General features: G+C 46.4%; 3 protein-coding genes across 7 annotated transcripts in view; 1 reads left to right on the forward strand and 2 right to left on the reverse strand.

The window, feature by feature from the left end:
- Window positions 1-5,689: 5,689 nt before the first annotated feature.
- Window positions 5,690-6,344, reverse strand: LOC108016721 (uncharacterized). Its single transcript, XM_017083449.4, has 3 exons — window positions 6,203-6,344; window positions 5,903-6,136; window positions 5,690-5,843 (listed from the first exon to the last, which is right to left on the reverse strand). Exons 1-3 carry the CDS (start codon window positions 6,309-6,311, stop codon window positions 5,800-5,802), a joined length of 387 nt encoding a protein of 128 aa, XP_016938938.2. The 5' UTR covers window positions 6,312-6,344; the 3' UTR covers window positions 5,690-5,799.
- A 320-nt stretch (window positions 6,345-6,664) lies between these two features.
- inc (BTB/POZ domain-containing protein inc) lies at window positions 6,665-11,219 on the forward strand. Of its 3 annotated transcripts, none has more exons than XR_010654930.2 (6): window positions 6,665-7,331; window positions 8,441-8,626; window positions 8,691-8,756; window positions 8,822-9,006; window positions 9,363-10,951; window positions 11,029-11,219. XR_010654930.2 is itself a non-coding variant. In XM_017083869.4 (5 exons), exons 1-5 carry the CDS (start codon window positions 7,146-7,148, stop codon window positions 9,373-9,375), a joined length of 636 nt encoding a protein of 211 aa, XP_016939358.1. In that variant the 5' UTR covers window positions 6,665-7,145; the 3' UTR covers window positions 9,376-11,219. The 3 variants fall into 3 exon arrangements, 1 of the variants encoding a protein (XP_016939358.1); XR_010654931.2 differs by having other exon boundaries at window positions 11,078-11,219; XM_017083869.4 differs by having other exon boundaries at window positions 9,363-11,219.
- A 1,163-nt stretch (window positions 11,220-12,382) lies between these two features.
- Window positions 12,383-22,221, reverse strand: part of Mur2B (Mucin related 2B) — a 107,905-nt gene continuing 98,066 nt past the window's right edge. Inside the window, exons 8-10 of one of the 3 annotated variants that reach the window (XR_010654928.2) lie at window positions 19,349-19,450; window positions 12,578-13,254; window positions 12,383-12,516 (exon numbers count right to left, since the gene is read on the reverse strand). The gene's annotated coding sequence lies outside the window, so the exon portion shown is untranslated. The remainder of the gene's footprint in view (window positions 12,517-12,577; window positions 13,255-19,348; window positions 19,451-22,221) is intronic. The other 2 variants (XR_011604690.1, XR_010654929.2) reach the window with 2 other exon arrangements.

Raw genomic sequence — 22,221 nt, forward strand, 5'->3', positions numbered from 1 at the left:
CAGCAGGGATGCAATCTGATACGAACCTCTTTAGAACATTAAAAAAATCATCATAGATATTGCATTTTTTTTTAAATATCTATTTGACTGGGAGCTATAGGATATAGTTGTAAGATCCAGCTCGTTCCGACTTATATACTACCTACAATAGAAATAAGACTTGTTTCATCCCGATAGCTTTCAAGCTGAGAGACTAGTTTGCGTAGAAACGGACAGAAGGACATTTCTAGATCGTCTCATCTAGTGATGCTGATCAAGAACATATATACTTTACGATAAACCCCCACATTATACCCTCTGCAAGGGTATACAAATATTTTAAAATATTTAACAAAGACAAACAATTATGAATATATTAGAGCTTTTAATTTTATTCGCCTGGTAAATACCAAGTTGGGAATTATAGAGCCTATGCTAATATGGCCGTGGTATCTGGCAACGCCCGGAGTTCCGCCTTTGGAATTTTGCGTCTGCGCCGCTCTTTGAGAAAGAAAGAAGGATGTTGCTTAGGATGAGGATGCTGGGACTCCAGGCCTTTTGGGCCTCGCCTCGACCTCGACTATTCGACTGCTCCACTGTTGGACTGTCGACTGCTCTACTGTTCGACTGCTCCACTGCTCCAGAGGTGGCCAAAAACCACGTGTTGATTTGTTTTGATTGTGCGCACTTTGTGCGTTTCAGCTCCTGCTTCTGCTTGTGCTTTTGCTTCTGCTTCTTCTGCTGCTGCTGCTGCTAATTTGCTTTCTCTGGCTTTGGCTTTTTACGCACAACGTCTCGTCTCCAATTGAATCCTTTGCGGCATGCTCCCTGCGCAGCCAGGCGGCAGCGTTGGAGCGCCAGGACTTGGAGCCTAGTTCTAGTCCAACGGCTCCTTATTCGCTTAGTCACCCTGGTTCACAGGGGATTGTAAAAAGCTGCTACTACTTTTGGCATACAAAAATAATACAAAATGTATTATTGCTAACCTGGATCTTAATCAAAACTATTTTTAAATCTATTTTGAAATTCGATGTTGGTGTAACAGATTTATTTTTAACAAATGTATGTTTACTTGGCATACTGGTCGTATGCGTAATTTATTTTATGTTTAAGGTGAGTCTCAGCTAAAATGGTTACGTGAGAATTTGTTGATAGTTTTAAATCATTTAAGTTTTAAATACCTTAACCAAATAAGAAAAAATCATGTAAAAGAATTTGTTTTCGGTTCGACTCTTTATTGGCGTACTAGTCGTATACGTGATTAATTTCATGTCCACCCTAAGCATCCGAAGGTTTTCAGAATGGGAACCCAAAACTGCACTTCTATAAGCCATAACTTGAGTTATTCGATTCCGATTTTGAAATGGGACGCCTCTATGGGTTAGTGGTTGAAATCTCTAACGATCTACATTAAAATATTCCTCTTAAGAGAGGGTCAAAATTTTAGCCTGTTTTCATGTTACTTTTTTCCGTATTTCCAAAGGGTTTCAGTATGGGACCCCAAAACTGCACTTCCAGATTCCATAACTTGAGATATTGGATCCCGATTTTGAAGTGGGATGCCTTTATGGATTGTTGGTTGAATTCCCTAAAAATCTACATTAAGATTTTCCTTTTATAGGGGGTTCAAAATTTTAGCCTGTTTTCATGTTATTTTTTCCGTATTTTCCAATGGGTTTTAGTATGGGACCCCAAAAATGCACTTCCAGATTCCATAACTTGAGTTGTTGGATCCCGATTTTGAAGTGGGATGCCTTTATGGATTGGTGGTTGAGTTCCCTAACGATCTACATTAAAATATTTCTTTTATAGGGCGTACAAAATTTTAGCCTGTTTTCATGTTACTTTTTTTCGTATTTCCAATGGGTTTCAGTATGGGACCCCAAAACTGCACTTCCAGATTCCATAACTTGAGTTGTTGGATCCCGATTTTGAAGTGGGATGCCTTTATGGATTGGTGGTTGAATTCACTAACGATCTACATTAATATATTCCGTTTAAGAGAGGGTCAAAAGTTTAGCCTGTTTTCATGTTACTTTTTTCCGTACTTCCAATGGGTTTTAGTATGGGGCCCCAAAACTGCACTTCAAGATTCCATAACTTGAGTTATTGGATCCCGATTTTGAAGTGGGATGCCTTTACGGATTGATGGTTGAATTCTCTAACGATCTACTTTAAAATATTCCTTTTATGATGGGGTCAAAATTTTAGCCTGTTTTTATGTTACTTTTTTCCTTATTTCCAATGGATTTCAGTATGGGAACCCAAAACTGCACTTTAAGATTCCACAACTTGAGTTATTTGATTCGGATTTTGAAGTGGAATACCTTTGTAAATTTGTCTTTGAGTTCTCCAATAATCTACATTCATATTGTTAAGAAATATTTTTTTCTTCTAAATAGGTATCCAATACTTATTACATACTTAGCATACAAAAGACTTGGCCCCACTGTGACCACGATGCTCATCGCGTGTGGTGGGCTTCAAGCGCTGGCAGTTTTCCCTCGGCTTTTGGGTCTCGTCTGGGTTTGGTCTCGGTTGTTCGGTTTTCGGCTTGGATTTCATCCTGTTCCCGCTCGCAGCCAGTACTAAAGCGGCGGGTAAACGCTTTGCGGCTTTCCCTGCTCCCTGCCCCCAGCTTCCAACTCCCTGTTTCCACAGCACCCAGTCGCCTTTGTCGCTTTCTGTGGTCTCTGCCTAACTTGCCAAATTAATAAATTGCCTGTAAAAACGCATAGCCCGAAGAAGATAGCAACGTGTATTCCTTGATTAGATTTGAATGAGTAGGGCGGAGGTGGGTGGTGGCTGGGGGCTGTCTATGATAGATGATTGGGTGTTCCTGTTCCTGCTCCTGTTCGGCTTCTGCGTCTGGTGCCGCCTTCGATCGCCTGGCTGGGATGTTCGGCTCCTTTGATGGATGCGATTGCGAGTCGCTCGTATTGAAAACTCGATTAATTACGCTAGCTGATGATTTTCGGGAGAAAGTTGGAAGGTCCTTGGGCTACAGCCTCCTGTTCTGATGCCTTTGACTTTGACTTTTTTATAATTTCGTTTGCATTATATTCCCTTTAACTCACATAGTGTGTGTGCCAGTCTGCCATTCTGCCAGTGTGTGTATTTAGTAAAATTCTGTTTGCCTCACGCTGATTTCATTGGGCCGATGTTGCCTGCGAGGCATCTCTGTGAAGTCGGAAATCTGAAGTCTGAAGGGTTTTCCCCGCTTTCCTCGATTTCCCTAGCCTGCTCCAAAATCAAAGCAAACACACACACTAAAACCGAGTGGGAAAGAGAGAGAGGGAAAGTGTGTCAGAGCGAGAGTTGGCCCATCAAAGTTTGGCAAGGCTCGGCTCGACTCGACACGAAGCATTTAAAAAGACATTTCAGCAGGGGCCTACCATGCTTTCTCTCCCCTTCAAAAACACACATAGAGAGTTTAGAAATTCGGAAATTTGTAAATTTGAAAATTCGGGAAACCGGAACAGGGGCGAAGTAATTGTGAGACCCTGACTGCCATAGCTGACCACGTTTAAAGTCATTTTCTGCTTCATTGGAGGGCGCTGAAGTCGACTCGCCCTCTGCTGGACACGGAACAGCCCACACAGCCCACACAGGACGTGCGTCAATTAGATGGAACCCTCTGGTTCTGGTTCTAAAACGATCAGGAGTTCCCGACTCCACCACTTCCACTTATTTGCATAAATTCCCACGCTGCAAACTTGGGGGGCACCACTAAAATCACCCATCGAGTGCAGAGCCAACAGGGTCAGAGGGCAAACAGAAACAGCAACAGGATTGGCAATATACCACGGCAGTATAGCACGACATGGAAGCCAGCGGCGGATGGCCGATGACCAACTGCATCCCAGGCACGCGACCCAAATCCGCAATTAGATCACGCCCCCTGCCACTCCCGAAACAAAAACAAATTCGGAACTTAATCACATTTCATTTCGCCCCAGTCAAGCCTGGAATTGGATTGGTATTGTGTCGCATATTCCTACCCAAAAGTTCCAGCATTTCCCAGCCTGAATTTACTTTTAAATTGGCTTTTAAAGTTCTGCAAATCGGATTCCCATCAGCCCACCATTAAGCTTTATATTTCAACTATTAATTAGTCCCATACAGTGGCTTAAGTTTGGTTCACAATGGGTTATACACATCCACATCCAATCGTATCACCTGTCAGAAGTGTTCTCTTTGCCGTAAATTAAAAGAGGCACCGCGCCAACGATTACTTCACACGTCATTCGATTTGACATTCGATTTGATGGCATCTGTCGCTGACAACAATCAGCAGCAACAAAAACCACTGTTCCACCGAGGCGGCATCAACATCATCACCATCATCATCATCATCATCATCATCATCTATGGCAACAACAAGCGACACACATGCGAATGGGCGCGTGGGCGTATACGCGATATTAACATTCGGTATTGAATAGGCTCAGCTATTAATTGGTTCATCAGAGCCCCCGTTGACGGTAAGTGGAGCATAAAATGTGCAGATCGAACAGCAATAACTACAGCGATAAAAAAACACCATCGCATTGCAGAGCCAGAGGCAACTGAAGTGTTTTTTGTGAGGAGAAGGTGGGTAGCTGGGTTGCTGCTGATTCGGTGGAACTGTGACAACATCATTTACGTGTAGTTTACACTTCTTCAACGCCGGCTCCTCTTAAATCCGCATAAACTTGGCACACAAACATGACAGACTTCAATCCACCAGCCCCGCAACTGCCTGCTGCCCTGCCTTTGTATTCAAATTAAGTACGTGCCGGAGGCGAGTGCACAAATAGCGAAAATAGTTGGCTGCCATCATCAGCATTTCAGTGCGCTTAATCAGCCGTGGTGCTTTTGGGGTGGAATGGGGGTGGGGTTTGTGAAGTATGGTATGATTTTCAGGTGGTGAATGGGTGCACCTGCACCTCCACTGATACGGACTGCTAGTGACACGTTCCTCTGTGGCCATGCAACTTGTGACTTGTTCATGACAGCTACATTGACGGGGCCCTGCACAAAGGGGATGGGCATGGGGATGCTATCAAAGATAGCAGCAAGAAAGAGAGCAGTCCTGTCAGCTTGCCTTTAGACAGGCAGTCGAGCAGGAAAGTCTCACCTGAGTCCCGAGTCCGAGTTCGACTCCTGAAAAGGGAAACGGCAAAGGCAAAGGCAAAGGCATGGCAAGATATGGCAGGCGGGGTGGGGAATTGACTAACTGGCCTCAAAAGCACGCACACGCCAGCAGACACCCAACCTACTCCCACCCACCCCCTGGAATCCCAATCCCAATCCCCCCCCTTGGCTTCTTGATGCCTCGTTTTTCTTTGTGCTGCCATGCTTTGACCAGCTCCTCTTCTTTGCTGCTCTGATTTTTCAGCCTCTGACCAAGGGCAAAACTACTGCTGCTGCTGCTGCTGCTAATGTCCCCCAGCGACTGCGGAGGTTATCCCATCATCGTCGTTATCCCAATTCCAATCGCAGTCCGCCAATCGATTGGGGAGCAGGGGCCTCATTAGATTTGATTCGATTTCGTTGACAACAGACATCCTTCCGCTTCGAGCAGGAACAGCCAGCTTCCTGTTAGCTCTGCGACTCCCTTTTTTTTCGAGTTCTCGATACCTCTGGCCCCGTCATGGGGCTGCGTCATTCACATTCACAGCCACCACCACGCCCACACACATCCAATTAGGCCGAAGCCAAAACAAGATTTGCTGCGATTCGGTTAGTTTTTGTTGTATTTGTTGTTTATGCCAAGCACGCCATGACATCAGCTCAAAAACCAGCACCATGTTACTCCACTTGGGTCCCAGTCCGCCCTCAGACGGCCTTGACTTTGGCCTTCTCCAGCTGCTGCGACTTCACTGCAATGCAATGGGATATAGGATTAGCTATAAGTAGATGGGATTGATCAAGAACCCACCTGTGATCAGAGCATCTGCAGGGGCTGGCAAGTCGGACAGGGCCAGCAAAGTGGTCGCCGCCTCGTCGTCCTCGTCGTTCTGGTTCTGCTTGCCCTTGTCCGCCCGCTGGAGCACCTGTTTGCGCAACTTGCGAAGGTAGGCCGCCTTGTACTCCTCGCTTGGCTTGCCACCTGCTCCGTAGCTCACCTCCAACACGGTTAGCGGGATCACGGTGGAGGAGACGGGCACAAGGTCTACCGATACAATGGTTGGGGATTAAAAGGGTCCAGAGTAACAAACTAATCTTGTAGAGCACCCACCTGCCTCGTATTTCTCTTCGGGATTCAGTTTGTACAGCATCGGCGAGGAGGAGACGCTGGCACAGACCAGCAGAAGCAGCAGCATCAGCGAAAGCGGCAGAAAAGCCATGATGATCGTCTAAAGGCCACGCACTAACTGATCTTTGGTTAATCTTGCTCTCGGCTAAGCCAGATTCAAGTTTGAATTTAAATTTGAGAACTCACCATTGGCGGCAACATATATCATGCGATAGGTGGGTGTACGCGCTATGTCACAAACGGTCTGTTTAAAATATCTCCGCCAATCTAGCGGTGTCAGCCATCACACATGTTAGTATTTCAATACGGGAATATACCAGATGTATATACGACACCGTTGAGCTAGCGGTGACACCCACCCCGCATTAAAGAAAGACCGTATTTGTGGTATTTTGAGTAAGGAAATATATGTGAATTCCTCCGCGGTCCCACTAGACGATAGGCCGATAAGTCCAGTTAGTCCTGATATCGATAGCAGTCTTGTTTATTAATGAATTAATTAAATAAATTAAGTTAACTAAAAAGGCAAGGCGACGAGCAGGAAAAACAGCGAGCCGTAAGTGGAGTGACCCCAGAGTGGAAAGGAAGCAGAGAAGCAGCGACGTAGACGCAGGCGACGGCGGAGACGCAGACAACAGGGCGCAACGCAGCGAAACGCAACGTAACAAAGACGCGAGCGAAGGGAAAAGCATGAGCTGAGGCTTGAGTCGCCATCGCAAGCAACGGAATCGCGTGGACAATAAGAGCGGGCAGTTAGCGAGGCAAAGGACTAGGACGAGGTCGAGGTCGCCAGCGGAACTGACGCAGCCAGGGCCCCACTCAACCAGGACGGCGTCGCATCCGCAGGAGCAGCACCAGCAGCAGCAGCAGGTTAACAGCGGAGCACCTCAGCGGAAGCAGAAGCAGAAGCAGAAGCAGCAGAACCATGAGCACCGTGTTCATCAACTCGCGCAAGAGCCCCAATGTGCTGAAAAAACAGGGCACCGACCAGTGGGTCAAGCTGAACGTGGGCGGCACCTACTTCCTCACCACCAAGACGACGCTCTCCCGTGACCCAAATTCCTTCCTCTCCCGCCTGATTCAGGAGGACTGCGACTTGATATCGGATCGGGTGAGTCTTCCTTTCCTCCATGAGTGTCCACCGCACCCATTCCACAACACGCCCCTTGTGTATTAATAGCCGCAGGCCCCAAGTAATTGGTCATTACAGTCATTAGAAGCCCATCAAAAAAGTGTCCGAAAAGTGCACACATGACCCAATGCAGGTCATGCCAGGGGGGATGGCGGGGATCTGGGCCAGGGGCCAGGAGCCAGGAACAAAGAGCACACAGCCCAGAGAGCGTGAGAGAGCGCCAGGGTGTCCTACATTAACTGCAGCTGCAGCCGAGTGTGCTAGTTTGTGCAGTCACAGGCCCTGATTTTGCTGCTGGGCAGAGGCAGAGGCAGAGGCCTTGGGCCCCGAGTGGGCGGTGGTTTGGTGGGTGGCGCCACCAGAAGGTCGCACGCCCCCCCTTCGAAACGGGACAGGCCAAATAATCATGACAATAATCATAACATGAACACGGTCAATCGACAAACAAACATTTCGCTGGCTCCACAGCCATAAATCCACTGCAAACAAGCAAAGCAGCGAGAAATTCCAGAGGCGCACAGACAGCCGCTCTGCCTATTCCGCTTTGTATAAACAGCATTGACGGCGGCGGCGGCCACTGGCTCCTCCTGCTTACTGCCTCCTTTCCCTCTTGCCCCACCAACCCCTGTCGATGCCCGAATAGTTTTCAATAAAAAGTTTTGCACCCTGTGTGCTTGCTCGAGTGGCAGGCAGTGTGTTGTTATTGCGCGGTCCGCGCCTTTTGCTATTGATTAAATTCCGTGCTCACTACCCCCACACGTCCGCCAATTAAGGCAGCCACCACCAGGCATTCAGACAGTCGGCCATTACCTTGCCTAAACGGGCGCTTAAATTGTCTGAAGCCCGAATAGAGCAGCCCCTCGCTGACGCTGAGCAGCAACAGTGGGCGCCATCCAAGTAACAGTGGCTACCCATTCACCTGCTGTCGCTGCAAAGGGGTGCAGGTGGGAGCGTGGTTTGTTATGGCAGGCGGACCCGACCCCGCTCGACTCAAAGTCAAAGTCTGAACTAGAAACAGAGTACGAAACAGGACAGCAAACGCATGTGAATCCACGCAACTACTAATTTCAAATCCCATTCACTGGCAGGACGAGACAGGCGCCTACCTAATCGACAGAGACCCCAAATACTTTGCACCCGTGCTCAACTATCTGCGCCACGGCAAGCTGGTGCTCGATGGCGTCTCCGAGGAGGGCGTGCTGGAGGAGGCTGAGTTCTACAACGTGACACAGCTGATAGCTCTGCTGAAGGAGTGCATCCTGCACAGGGATCAGGTGAGAGTCCGGCCCTCTGCCATCACATTCGTTTCCCTACTAATCCTTCTACCAATCCTTTCAGCGACCGCATGCAGACAAAAAGCGCGTATATCGTGTGCTGCAGTGCCGCGAACAGGAACTGACCCAGGTGAGTCACTAGGTGCACCTGCAAACCTGCAAACCACTCATGCGAACGTTACTCTCCCACCACAGATGATCTCAACACTGTCGGATGGCTGGCGGTTCGAGCAGCTGATCAGCATGCAGTACACCAACTACGGGCCGTTTGAAAACAATGAGTTCCTGTGCGTGGTCTCCAAGGAGTGCGGCACGACGGCCGGGCGAGAGCTAGAGCTTAACGACCGGGCCAAGGTCCTGCAGCAGAAGGGATCGCGAATGTAAGCCAATCCACAGAGCAGCGACCACGTGCCCTCTCACTCTTTTTCGCTGCTGGCCCTCGTTTCGGGTGTGCTGTTATCACCTGGCGCTCGCTGAGCACTGTGTCTTGTGACCATTAGACATCGGAGCCGAGTACTCGACAGCAAATCGAAGGTCGACATGTATATGTGTACCTTATGTAAAAGCAGAAGGGAAGGTGGACCCTGGGTCCGCTGCGCTTCGTTAGCAACGCACAATATATTAAACGTAGATTATATGTATATGTACATAGGGGTTTCGTGTAAATTTAGGACTCTAGTGAAACTCCTCCCTTGTCTGTGACTCATGCTCTCTATCTCTCTCTGTTTAATTGCAGTCTTGGAATTTAAACGCGCTATATATTCACATACAATCCTAGAAACTGAAACCAAACTCCCCGTCATCAACAAAAAACAACAACAACAACTCATTCCCGATCAGAACCAACACAATCAGCCACACCGACCCAACACACCAATTGGATGCATTCAGCAGTCAAGGAAAGCCTCAACAGTCACCCACCAGCACCACCACCACTACCACCACCACACACACCATACAGGATACATCAGATCCACAGCCACAGCCACAGATCACCCACCAAGATCAGCCGGATCAACTCACCCAAGCAGAGCCGGCAGGGAGACTACGCTTCATTTGCATTCGAGACAAAGTTAACAGGTACCACTGCGATTCTCGCCCTCGTGGCCGTTTTGCGCTTGGCTCACTGCAGTACTGCAGCTGCAGTTCTGTGGGACAGTGCGGCACAGCAGAGGCTGTACGGCACTGTGCGGAGTGTGTGCGGGCGTGCATGTGTTCAACTTGTAGTAAACCAGATAGACCCGACTATACGAGATACGAGATACGAAAAACTAGCCCCTGCTTTGTTGCGCTCTATAGCCAAGGCTTCTCAGCTTCGAGCTTCAGCTGCACACGCAAACCAGCCAGTCAGTGGGTCAGCTATCTAGCAGAGGATCCATGATCCTTCCGACCTGCTGGGCTGCCCAGGCACTGCTGGGGCACTCAATAAGCTAGTATATACACATTTAGCGGGAGTTTGTAGGGTTAGTCTTAGTAGTTTTTATCGTGCTTACAATAACAACCCTGACGACGCAGCGGACACTTCGCTGGAGCAGTCGCGATTCCCTTGGTTAAGCATCTAGCTGACAGTAGCGTACACTAGGTTCGAGCTGCATTTACGTGTCCGATCCGATACCAAATACCCAAGCAGGAGTCGCACAGTTCATCCGTGCATCCGAAATCCGAATCCCCCGGAGTTTCTAGATCCACAGAGCTGCCCGTTGTACTGTTGAACGATATAAGATACGAGCGTGTGTGTGTTCCGTTTTGTGTAGGCCCGGTTTTACTACCTTGAGCTTTATTTTAGAAATACAAAAAAACAAGAAACAAGCAAAGCAAAGATATCAACTTTAGGAAATCAATTGAATCACGACTGAATTTATGTGAACCTGCACTCAAAGGAAATACATACATACATGGAAATTGATAGTGCGGAGACACATGTGAAATGAAAAATGTTTAACAAAAACCTATCCGGCGACGTTTTGTACAGACAGGCATGATATCTATAATATGATAAGTACATGAATGTATATAATTTTAAATAGTTACTAATTTATACACAAAAAAAGAAAACAAGCAAATTGATAATGATCCAGAACGTCGCCACCTACTCGTACCCATTTTTGTATCCATTTTGACTTATTTTACGTGCACGGCATGTGCAGTGCCGATTATATAGAGTATAACTTATGCTTACGAGGATTATTTCGACGGAGAACCTTTACACTAGCGAGTAGTAGAACCGCAGCGCCCGAGAATGCCGGACGCTGTGTCCGGCACTTAGCAATACAGAGAAAAGGCAACTGCAAGTTAATACAGACACGGCAACAGATACCGATAGAGGTACGGATAACCCTAGACCTAAAGAAAATACGATAACCTAACCCCTAACCCCTAACCCCTACTGTAACCCCGATAAGGATGTACTCACACCCACTTTACACACAACCTGTACCCTGTACCCTGCAGACGCAGAGGACCAGTCCCGCCCAGATCGCAGCTGCAGCTGGCGCTGGACCGGATCCCCGCCATCCCTCGTCCAGGCTGCCTGGACAATCCCTCACACAACATGAATATATATGAATAAACTTGGAACCCTTTTCTAAAAAAACACCCCCAACGAGTTTCGTCCTGCGCCTGTGCTTTGGGCCTAAAGCCCTTTGGAGGAGCTTGAGAGCTGTACTAGGGTAGGATATTACAGCAAGGACATTGTTCCAGAGCAGCAGCAAGTTCCCAAGACATGTTAAGCTCAATTTGGTGTGTTCCTGATACGCATCGGTAGTACATGAAATTATCAAGGACACGCATCCCAAAGCACCGTAAAAAAGCTTCAAAGGACCAAAACCAGGGAATCTTCCAGAAATCCGCAAGAAAAAAGCACAGCAAGGACACTTTAAAAGCCCAAATTGTATTTGTAAATAAGCTGATATTTCAAATATATATACTACATCTTATGTAATTATAAATAGCTTTTAAATCCATATCCTTTAGATAAGGCGTGAGGATCTGGGGTAGAAAACCTGGTTTTTGAAAATATATTTTTTACTTATCCCATCCCAAATTATAAACGAATTTCTCATCTTGCCAAGAGCGCCAATAATAAACGTTTTTTTCACAATCATTTAGTTTATTTATTTTTATTTAGTTTATTTTATTGAAAATTAATTGTTGAAACCCAGCAGACGCTTGCATTTTGGGTTTTGATCATACTTTAGCGCAAATCGAGAGAATTTCCGATTTTAAGTACCAGGCGAACATAAATTACAGTAGGTGGATATGCAATCTAAAAATGTTTTCTCAACTAACGGTTGATTTCCAGAAATTTTATTTCCCAGCAAACACTTGCTGCCTATTATGTTTGCCTGGTAATCAGAATCAATAAATTAGTCGCAAAACTTTTTGGATTTTGATCATTTTGTCGCGCAAATCGAGAGAATTTCCGATTTGAAGTACCAGGCGAACAGAAATAACAGCAGGTGGCTGTGCAATCTAAATTTCCAGCAGCCCCCAAATGCACGCAATATAAAATAATTTATTGGCCGCACAAAAGTATGCTACAAAATATATTCAAGATAAAATTATTACGACACTAGCGCCATCTAGATGTCAAGTTTTCATTGAAATTTTACGATCAGATGCCCAAAAGTATGCTATAGCAATTAAGTGAACTTTTACGATCAGCTGCCCAAAAGTATGCAACATTTTCTAGAAAGAAAAGGCTAGGAAAATTTTATTTGTGCTTTCTTCAAACCAATATCCAAAAAAAAAAAAATATTAAATATAGTTCTGTTTATTAAATTAGTGAAACAAGTCATTTATAATGTATTTTGTAGTTCTATTTTCCTTTTGTTTTCCTTGCCAGTTGACTGAAATCAGTGCTTTTTTCATCCTTCATATAGTTTCGGTGACTGAAATGAAAAAAATTGAAATTGTATTAGAAATACTTGGGGTGAACACTTCGATGCTCACCGGCTGGGCTTTTCTTTCCTTCAAACTCGACTCCACTTCGGTTCCCCCGGCTCGATGCTATTGATTAGAAGTCGCAACATTGCGAATTTATGCAAAGTACGAGCAAATGTTGGAGTGCGTGAGCTCATGGGATATTCATAGGCGAGTGCAGCTGCCTGCCTCCTTGGCCCAGCAACTAACCTCCAGATGCCAATTGCCTTATCACGACTCGCAGCTACCACCGGCAACCAGGCGGCATTAGAGGGAATAAGAATCGCCGGATGGAGGTGGCGATGGTGATGGTGACACGCGAGTTTGGCTTTTATAGATTCCGCTGGCGCGGGCGGTCCATGCACGCATATCGATACGGGCGCATTAAAATTTAACGGCATCGCAGGCGCAGACCCATTCCCATCCTCCTCCGAGCCACCCAGCCTCCAATCCGCCCCTGCTGCACTAAAGCGGACTCAAACGGAACACGTGCGCACTTGTGCTTATTCTAAACAAAGGAATAAAAACTTTGTCGCCGCGCACATGAGACCACCGCAGCGGAGGTGGGGGCACTGTAGCGGCAAACTTTTTATTTGCCAGTCCAGTCGTCGAAGGACATTAGTGCGTTTCTGGCTTTTATTTCAAGTTCATTCCGATCTGGTTCGTCCATAACCGAGCACTGGAAACAATCTGTTTTTGCAGGCAATCTGGAAGAAAATCAGAACCGAAAATTAATATTTCAACCGTTTTTAAAGAAGACTTTTGAGGGGTTAAATGTAAAACTAAATAAATACGTAAATAATAAATGAATAAAGTGAAAAGATTGCAAAAGTGTATACTCGTTTTTATAAAAAAGTTTTAGTACAACATTTTTTTAAAATCTATTATAGATAAGCTTTTTGCATCCTTGGGATAGCGTTAAAATCAAACATTCTTGGGACAGCTTCCTCGTCTTCTAATTTATTTTAAGAAATGTTTTAGCTCTACACACACAAAAATGTGTGGGTAAAATGGACCAAGACTGTACAAAATTTAAAATGGTATTTCGCTGTTGGGAGAGTAACTATTTCGTGGATCAAATTACCAATTTGAAAGGTTGGGCCGTTTATTATATTATATTGGTCAATTACATAAAAGCTTTGTGAATCAGTTTATTCTGAACAATTTTTTGACAGTGTTGCAGTTCGAAGTCTTATTTGGTTCGAAGTTTTGACCTCGCGGAGGTCTCGTAAAGCGCGGCCCAGAAAGGAACGCAGCAAGCGAGCCTAAGCGAAATTTTATTGGTTTTTACGGGCATCGAGAACTGGGAGCTGGGCTTTCACTTTTCTTTCCTCGACTTTCCTCGGATCTGCTCGTCTTGGGTCTACTACCCACCTTCCCATTTCCCATCCCGTTTCCCATTTCCCATCCCTCTGCCATATCCACTTGCACTTCCCTTTGCCGCTCTCGACGACTTCGACAATGGTAGTCGCATCGCCATCTTTGCATCTTTGCAGTGCAGCCAGTGCAGAGCGCCACCCTTCCTGGCCAAGCCACCATGCCACCATGCCAACGTGCCACCATGCCACCATGCCAATGCCAACCCCTTGTGGGGCAGACGTGTCGCCTCGCGTACGTCCTTCAACCCATTCGGCACCCCCAGACGGCACGGCCGCCACTCCACTCGAGTTCACTTTTGAATAGTGCAGGAAAGTGCACACAGCAGCCGGGAGATGCAGCTCCATCTGCCATCTACCATCGGCTTGAGCCGCCCCGGAGCGCATAAAGACAGTCCTGGCAGGAGCCACCACCGTTTCACTTTCGCTGCAGCCTCCCCTGGCCACCTTGCACCCCTGGTACATAATACCCCCGATCTCCACCAGGGTTCCCTCCTTTTTTACACCTGCCAGGATGGGGCTTCTGCCGCTTCTGGTGGTGCAACTAAAGCCGCGGCCAGCCGAGAATTCTATATCAACATGACAAGGGTCTCGTCTCGCCTCGTCTCAGCTGCAGTCGCAGCAGGCGGCGCAGTCGGCACTCTAATGCATCCCCTCCACTGCCCCTTTTTTGGGGGTGGAATCAGCGCCAAAGGGTTAGAATCCGTCTCGTCTCGTGGCTGTCTAGTGCATCTAACTGTGCAATGTTCGCAGCAGGAGGAGGAGGATTTGGGGATGCGGGATGGGGGATGGGCTAGGCCTTTGTGAGGCTCAAGTGCATGTCGTCATCGCCGGCAACGCCGTGTTAAGTGCTCCCAAACAAAGCGCCTGTTCTCTGTGTGTGTGTGTTGTGTGTGATGATGCTGTTGCAGGGGTGGGGGCGCAAGTGGGAGGAAAGGGGTGTTACAAGGAGTGGGGCATACGTGACGCGTGATTTCTGTGCAATTTAACCCCATTTTGCAGCCGGAAAAGCTGCAACGCCTAAGCACACCCCCTTGCAGTACTGATGACGCACACTTTCTCGCACTCCCCTTGCCCCCCTTTATTACCACCTTTCACCCCTATCACCATCCCCCACTGCAAGTTTCACTTTCCTGTAGGAACAACGAAGCGCTTGACGCCTCTCCAAGGAGCCGGCAAATTGGGCAGCCGGATTAGGAGGTCTCTTCACATGTCTGACATTCATTCCTGCCACTCCACTTGTGCGGCTGGTGGGCAGGGATTTTACGGGATGGAAGAGGGGTGGCAATTTGGAGGATAATCAACAAAAATATTGGTACATTTATATGTATTTCTTTTGATGAGATCATAAGCTCGTATGGCAAAGAGTTGTGTGATCACTTTCACAGCTGTTAAAAAAATTAATAGCCCCACATACACAAAAATATACAAATAAAATAACTTGTAAAAATGCCAATTAAGTAACTATGTATGTAGTTATAAGCAATTAAATCTGCATTGATGTGAAGAAAATGATCCTGTTTGGGTAAAAACATTTGGAAAATAAACCAAAACTAAGTTTTTGGTCATGTATAAAATATTATAAACATGTTTCATACGAATAATGTTTAAATAGTTGAAAGTTTTGTGATCCAAAATTGAGGACTTATAAGGAAATATTCTAAGATACTATTCTAAATGCAACAACAACCATCATTCCTTTTGAACCTAAATAAATACTGTGCAGATCTTTATTTTTTTAAGTTTTCAATATCATATCATTAGTTTTGTGATCCAAAAATTGAGGACTAATAAGGAAAGATTCTAAAATAATATTCTAGACGCAACAACAAACCTCATTCCATACTGTGCAATTCTTTAGTTTTTTTCATTTTTAATAACATATCATACTATATTATTAAAGCTATCGTATAACCATTAATGGGTATTTTCAGCCCCGGCTTGATATGTTGCTCAGCCTCGAACCCCGGATCCTGCAGATTCAGATGTGAACAGGACTAAAACTAAGCAGACGCTTTGACAGAGGAGGGCGGGTTAAATAAAAAGTAGAAAACAAAAGAAAACTCATATCCCTAAGTAATTTGCATTTGAAAGTGGGGAAGTGGGATGTGGGATGTGGGATGTCTGCACGACAGGCTAATGAATGTCGAAATACGCAAACAAGTCCAGATGCAGCAACTCCGGGGAACTCAAGGCGACCCAAATGGTATGGGGTCAAGCTGCACGCCTGGATTATTTGTCAATGCAACAAAACGAGGCGAACGAAACGAAACGAAAAGTTTGAGACGCTATTGAAGCAGCCACCCGGATGGAGGTGGGAGTTGGATTGGTGGGTGGGTGATTCAGTGGGTGGTGGGTCACCTCGCTGGGTGAATGCCAAACAAACTTGTCTCAGATTGAGGGGGTGTGTGCGAGTATGAAAAGTGAAATGAAGTGAGCCGGGAGGAGGATGGGGATGTGGATGAGGAGACGTCGTCTTTTGTTTCGTCCTGCGGCCTTTGTGCTCTGCTCCTTTTCTTCCTTGTCTTCCTTTTCATTCCAGTGCTTGTCCTGGCTGATGTCCCCGTTGTGTTCCTAGTATTCCAGCACTTGTACATGTGTCGCTCCTGTGGAAGTGGTGTGGGTTACCAACTGCACTTGAACTACACAAATTGCGGAGACAGGAGGCCTAGGCGCTACCGATAGCGATGTGATAACCAGAATGCATGGGGAGAAATCTGAAATCTGGAGTCTGAGGCTCTCAGTTGGGGGTTCTGCCAATGCCAATACCCAAGGTGTGCACGTGTATGTGTGCGATGTGCGATTTGCGAGGCCTTTAAGGGATGCAAGTGGCTGCAGCAGTGTCGTTAGGGGTTTCTAAATGTAACTGCCCCCTGCCCCCTGCCCCTGACCCCTTCCACTTTCAACTTGTCTGCTGCTTAGACATACAGCCGAAGAGACAGCGCTCTATTTGCATATTCATATTCGCATACATAGCATGCCTACATATATGTATTATATTTGCGTTGTGTAATGAGGAACCCCCACCCCCAACCCCCCTCTAGTGAGTCAACCCTTTGCATCTGTATAGGTGGGGGGCTCTTTGTGTGAGCCTTTCGTCCCTTTTCTTTTTTTTGGGGAGTTTTCATTAGAAACTTTTTTCGCCAACATCATTCAGTCAGTGAAAACAAAAAGGGTTCGCACCCTCAGCCCCCTAGCTAGCCAGCCCCTCCTCCTCCCCCTCCCACACTTCTATGTATGTACAGACGTACCTAATAGTATGTACACTTTTCCTCAGCCCCACTACCACCCACACCCCCTCCCCCCTCGTTACACACACACAGAGATAAACGCGAATGGCGATTTAGATATTTTAGACATGCGTGTGCACACCACCCAAATTGAAGGTCTGTGGCTGACATGTTGGGCTCGGCTGACCAGTGACCCTTCCCCCTACTGACCCTTCTTCTCCTGCCCCCTCCCCCGCCAAAAAGGCCGCGTAACCCACGACAACTAAGCACGCTTAATTAGAAAGTAGCTGCGGTCGGGAAGGAAGGGGGGTAAAGCTCCCCTTTCGCGTCCGCTCATTTTTCACTGACCTCGCAGCAGCCCAACCCCCTTTTTTTGGGTCTTTTTTTTGGGCTTCGAATTCGGTTGGAAATTTCTGCTCATTACATGACTTGCCTTGGGTACAGATTCGGATTTTCATTGGAGTGGGTGGTTCTGATGGGCTGATGGGCCTTGCACATATGAATATTCGCATGCTGAATTAATCACTTGGGCTTTGGGTTCCCTTTTGTTTTGTTTGGTTGAGTTTGGTTTGGTTTGCTTTGGTTTTTTCGTGTTTTTTCCAACGCTTGCCTAGTGCCACCCCCCTGAAAACCCATGGATAACCCATCCGCTGGCCAGCAACAAACATTTGACGCGGCATCAGCCACTCTAGGCGTATTTGGCGACCCATCTCCCCCTCATTACCATGCGGCAGATCGATAAAAAGTTGGTCCACTCCACTCGAACCCCCTTCCGAATCCTCTAGAGCGCCGGCTGCAGTGCCTCAGCTTCGGCCGCGGCTGGCGTCGACGCCACCGCAATCGTGGACATGTGTGAAATGCGCACATTAAATAAAAAACGTGCCCAAAAAACAAAAAAAGGATAAGAATTAAAGGGTTGCCACCTGGAAACCCCCATCTCCAACCCCTCGGAGCTTTGGCATAGAGCCACCCCCATGGGTTTACCATTGTATTGGGCGATTTCGACTCGTTTTAGATAAGGTGACTAGCAGCGGTTGTTTGGCATTTTAATGCAAAAGTTTTTATAGCGCTGGAAATGATTTCGGCGATTCATTCACCAATGGTCGCCAAATTGGGCATGGTTTTGGGGGGGGTGTGTGGGGGTAAGGGGTCAGCGATTCTGGCCCTTTGTCCGGCTCACAGTGGGATTTACGTGACGTTACTATACGTTACCATGACCAACCACCGCTCAAAAAGGACCCCCTGCATAGAAATGCGGGCAACTGTACCCCTCTGATGAGTGGATGTGGAAACTATGCCCATGTCCATTGGGGACACACAATCGTGGCCAAACGGCGTTTTTAATCGCCCGGAGTGAAGCCACACAAAAATACAGAATACAAAATAAGAAATAACAAAAAAGATGAAAGGCGCAGCGGCGACAGCGACTAAAATCAAAGACGCATCAAAGTTGGTTTTTAATATCCCGCTGCAACAGCTGCAGCTCAAAAGCGGTTGAACGGATGGACTCCCACCGAATTTGGAATGCAGAAATCCCGGATGGAGTGTGTGGGTGGATGGGTGGATGGGCGGATGGTCGGATTGGTATACTGGAATTATGTCGCTTTGAGCTTGTCGCCGCCTGTCAGCAGCCAGAAAAACACACGAGCTGCAAGCTGCAGCAATTGCATCCACAGCCACAAAGCATCTAACATGATTTTAATTATTGCACAACAGCCTCAAAGAGCCGCCTCCCCTTTCTCCCCTTTCTCTTGTACTTTCTACTTTCTCCTTTTCCCTGTGAGTTGCAGCTAGGAAATGTGGTCAAATTAAACAGCTCAGTCCCGAAACAGAATCGGCCTCAGGCTGGGCACAATATCCATTTCTGGCAACTGAGCTCTGCTTTTTAGTGAATGCGAAAAGCTTTCTAAAACCATCTCTAAAATATTCCTTTTCGATAGGGCCACACCCAGAGAAATCATATTTCCTTAAGTATAAGAATCTTTAACTAAAAAATTACTCTGACCTTATATTTTAGGAAAAGCCACTTATTACCTTCAGTTAATTTTTATAGGTAATCAGCTATTAATAATAACTCCTAAGTTGTAGGTCTTTTTTTAGTTTAAGCGCTTGCAAAATATAATATATTCTTATCTGTTCTTAGAATAACCTTTTTATACTCGAATGACATATCAAATTATGTGTAAAATACTTACTATCAATGTGTGTTGCAATAGATTAAACATGTCAATTCCATTCTTCGTAATCTTCATCAAACATTTTTTGTCGCTTGCTGAATTCCTCAGAATGGTTCCTTTCTAAAAAAAATAGATGGAGAAATTATGAATCAATTTATGCTGTTTTATTTAGCAAAAACAATTTATAATTTAATGATGTCTTATAAAAACAAACTCAGAATACCTTCATTTTTTTTTAAATAAATGTTTATGAAGTTAAAATAATAAATAAACGGTTTTGGTGGTGGTTTTTTACAACTAACTACGTTGATTACATTTTAATGTTCCAATTAACTTACATATATGTAAGTGCTGCATTAAAAATGTTCTAAGCTTTCACCTTATAAGAAATGTGAAATTGTTAGATATAAAGGTATTTTATTAAGTTTGGGGTTCTGGGTACACTATCATTAAAGATTTAGACGTACATTGTACATATATTATAATACTTCAAAAGTTTTATTATTTTTATGATGTTTAAATTGTTTATAGAATTAAGACAAAGACTTATGAAACTAGTTCAAGAAAAAAAAGCGACCAAAGCACGAAATAGTTTTTATATCCGGCTTGAACAAGTCTAAACTGTAAGTCTACTTGTACTTTCTTCTTTCTTAAATCTTTGTTGTAATAAATCACAATATATATATTTTGACCATTGACCTCCAGCCGTAGTTTTATAAATTGGTGCTCTTTCAAAAACTTAAAAATATGCGTTCCATCTGTAATCTTTGTTTATCCGCGATCCATAATCGCAGATTTTGGGCATATTCCAAGCCCCAATCCACCATCCCCAATCCCCAATCCACCATCCCCGAACCCCACTTGCCATTAAAGAATTCGATAAATTTGCGAGCCGATGACGCTGCTGTTGTTGTGGTCCGGGTCCTGTGAACCTCCTGCCGAGGGGGAGTAAAAGGGAAGTGGGCGGATGATGGGCATGGCCGAGGGGGTGGGCGATGGGCTGTGGGTGGGGTGTGCGGGTGTCGCACGTAATGCGGGCGCGATTCGTTTTATTTTTGAACATTTTTCGGCCGCCAAAAAGTAAACGAAAACTGCGCTGCAGAAAAAAAAGGGAGGCGCACACACACACACACACACTGGCGCACGGGGCAGTACATATGAGGCATGGTATGGTATGCTGTGTGTGTGACGCGGGTATATAGGCAGTTCGTGCTGGGAGATGGGGATAATAGGGGGGATAGGGAGACAGGGAGATGCTGTCGAAAAATAAATCGAAAAGGCAACACGTCATTGGTGGCAGGCTCGTCCTGGTCGTGGTTCCGATCCCGATCCTGGTCGCTGGTCGATAGGCGTAGGCCTAGCTGCAGTTGCATCCGCAGTTGCATCCGCATTTGCAGTTGCAGTTGCAGTTGCCCAAAGTGCGTGGCAAATGAGCACAAAAAGGCCACGCCTGCTGGCCCCCCTCCATGTGTTGGGTTTTCGGGTGGAGAGTCCACTGTCCAGTGTCCAGTATCCTGTATCCAGCATACCCCTCCTCTGCTGTCTTACTTTTTGCACTGGTGGTAGGTGCGTTACCATTCCCCCAGATCCTTTTTTCCCCTCTTTCCCCATACGCCTTATTTTCTGGCCATCTGAATGTGTGATGTTTTTTGTTACTCCTCCTTTTTTTTCTGTGCTGGCGATTTTCCCTTTATATTTTCTTTTTTTTTTGCTCGCATCTTTTGTTTTTTTGATTATATTTCCTGCACAATTTTAATGGATTTTTTTGTCTGTACGTGTGTGTGATGTGTGTTGTACTGCTGTTGCTGTTGTTGTTGTTGTTGTTTTGGTTGCCGCTTCTGCTCATCGTGATGAGCATTTTTTTGTGTTCAAGCAGATAATTACATTTAAATAAAATAAAAATTGCATGTGGCCCCACCCCTAGGAGCGCTAGGAACCCGAGGAACCCCCTGGAACCCCCGTGGAACCCCCTGGAACCCCAGTCGTCCGGCTTTGCCAACGGCTCCCTGCCCCCTCCGCATCCCGGGAAATGCAAAAAAAAAAGGGGTTGGGCGGTCTGCTTTTTGTTGGCATGTTGTTTATAATTCATTTCTCTGCGTTGTTTGACTTACGCGCACCCCACTGCCGGCGAGTTTGTGCCGCTGATTATGGTCTCTGGTCCTCTCCTGTCCTGGGCCATGTCCATGTCCGGAGTCCCGGGTCCCTGACCGGTGCTCCAGTCCAGTCGGCCGAGCGATGTTGTCACTGGGCCGCAAATTGCGCCGCATGCCGCATGGCGAGTGTAGGAGTAGTAGAAGCAGTAGGAGTATCAGCAGTAGGAGCAGGCAGGTCCTGCCCCTTGGAGTGGCCCAATATACAAGTCATTCGCCTCGACCTGACCAGCGCTTTGTTTGCTCACCAACTGCAGTCAAGCCGTTTGTGTTAATGCTAATTGCTGCCCAGGTGGGAGAAGGAAATGCCAGGAGGAGGAGGAGGAGGAGGAGGCGGCCATGTGCCACCGCATCCTGCGGCTGCCTTTGGGGTCATTTCGGATTCTAAGAGTGTCGAAGCTGCAGTGATCCAATGGGTAATGGGTAATGGGTAAAAGGGTTAAGGGGCTATGGATGATGGGTGGGTGGTGATGGTGGCGATGGGACAGGTGCAAGTGGACAGGTGACACACTACGTAGTGTTCGTGCAGACAGGAAGCCGCAGAAAATTGAATTGTTGCCAAATTTAAAGGTGGCAAAAAGCGACGATGCAACAGTTGCTGTTGAGGGGGGCAGGGAATTCAGGAAATTCAGGATATTCAGGATATTGTGACGGTGCCTGTGCCTGTGCAGAAGTGACAGGGTGGCAATGGCAGAGGGGGGCGAAAGGAAACGCAATAAGAAGGCGCAGAGTGCGTCAGAC

This window comes from Drosophila suzukii, chromosome X (genome assembly GCF_043229965.1).
Source record: "Drosophila suzukii chromosome X, CBGP_Dsuzu_IsoJpt1.0, whole genome shotgun sequence".
Classification (NCBI taxonomy): domain Eukaryota; kingdom Metazoa; phylum Arthropoda; class Insecta; order Diptera; family Drosophilidae; genus Drosophila; species Drosophila suzukii.

Coding starts and splice junctions, on each gene's coding strand:
- LOC108016721 (XM_017083449.4), bottom strand. CDS start 6,311: ATGGCTTTTCTGCCGCTTTCGCTGATGCTGCTGCTTCTGCTGGTCTGT. Junction 6,137..6,202: donor CGAAGAGAAATACGAGGCAG/GTGGGTGCTCTA, acceptor TTGTATCGGTAG/ACCTTGTGCCCGTCTCCTCC. Junction 5,844..5,902: donor TGCAGATGCTCTGATCACAG/GTGGGTTCTTGA, acceptor ATTGCATTGCAG/TGAAGTCGCAGCAGCTGGAG.
- inc (XM_017083869.4), top strand. CDS start 7,146: ATGAGCACCGTGTTCATCAACTCGCGCAAGAGCCCCAATGTGCTGAAA. Junction 8,627..8,690: donor GCATCCTGCACAGGGATCAG/GTGAGAGTCCGG, acceptor CAATCCTTTCAG/CGACCGCATGCAGACAAAAA. Junction 8,757..8,821: donor GCGAACAGGAACTGACCCAG/GTGAGTCACTAG, acceptor CTCCCACCACAG/ATGATCTCAACACTGTCGGA.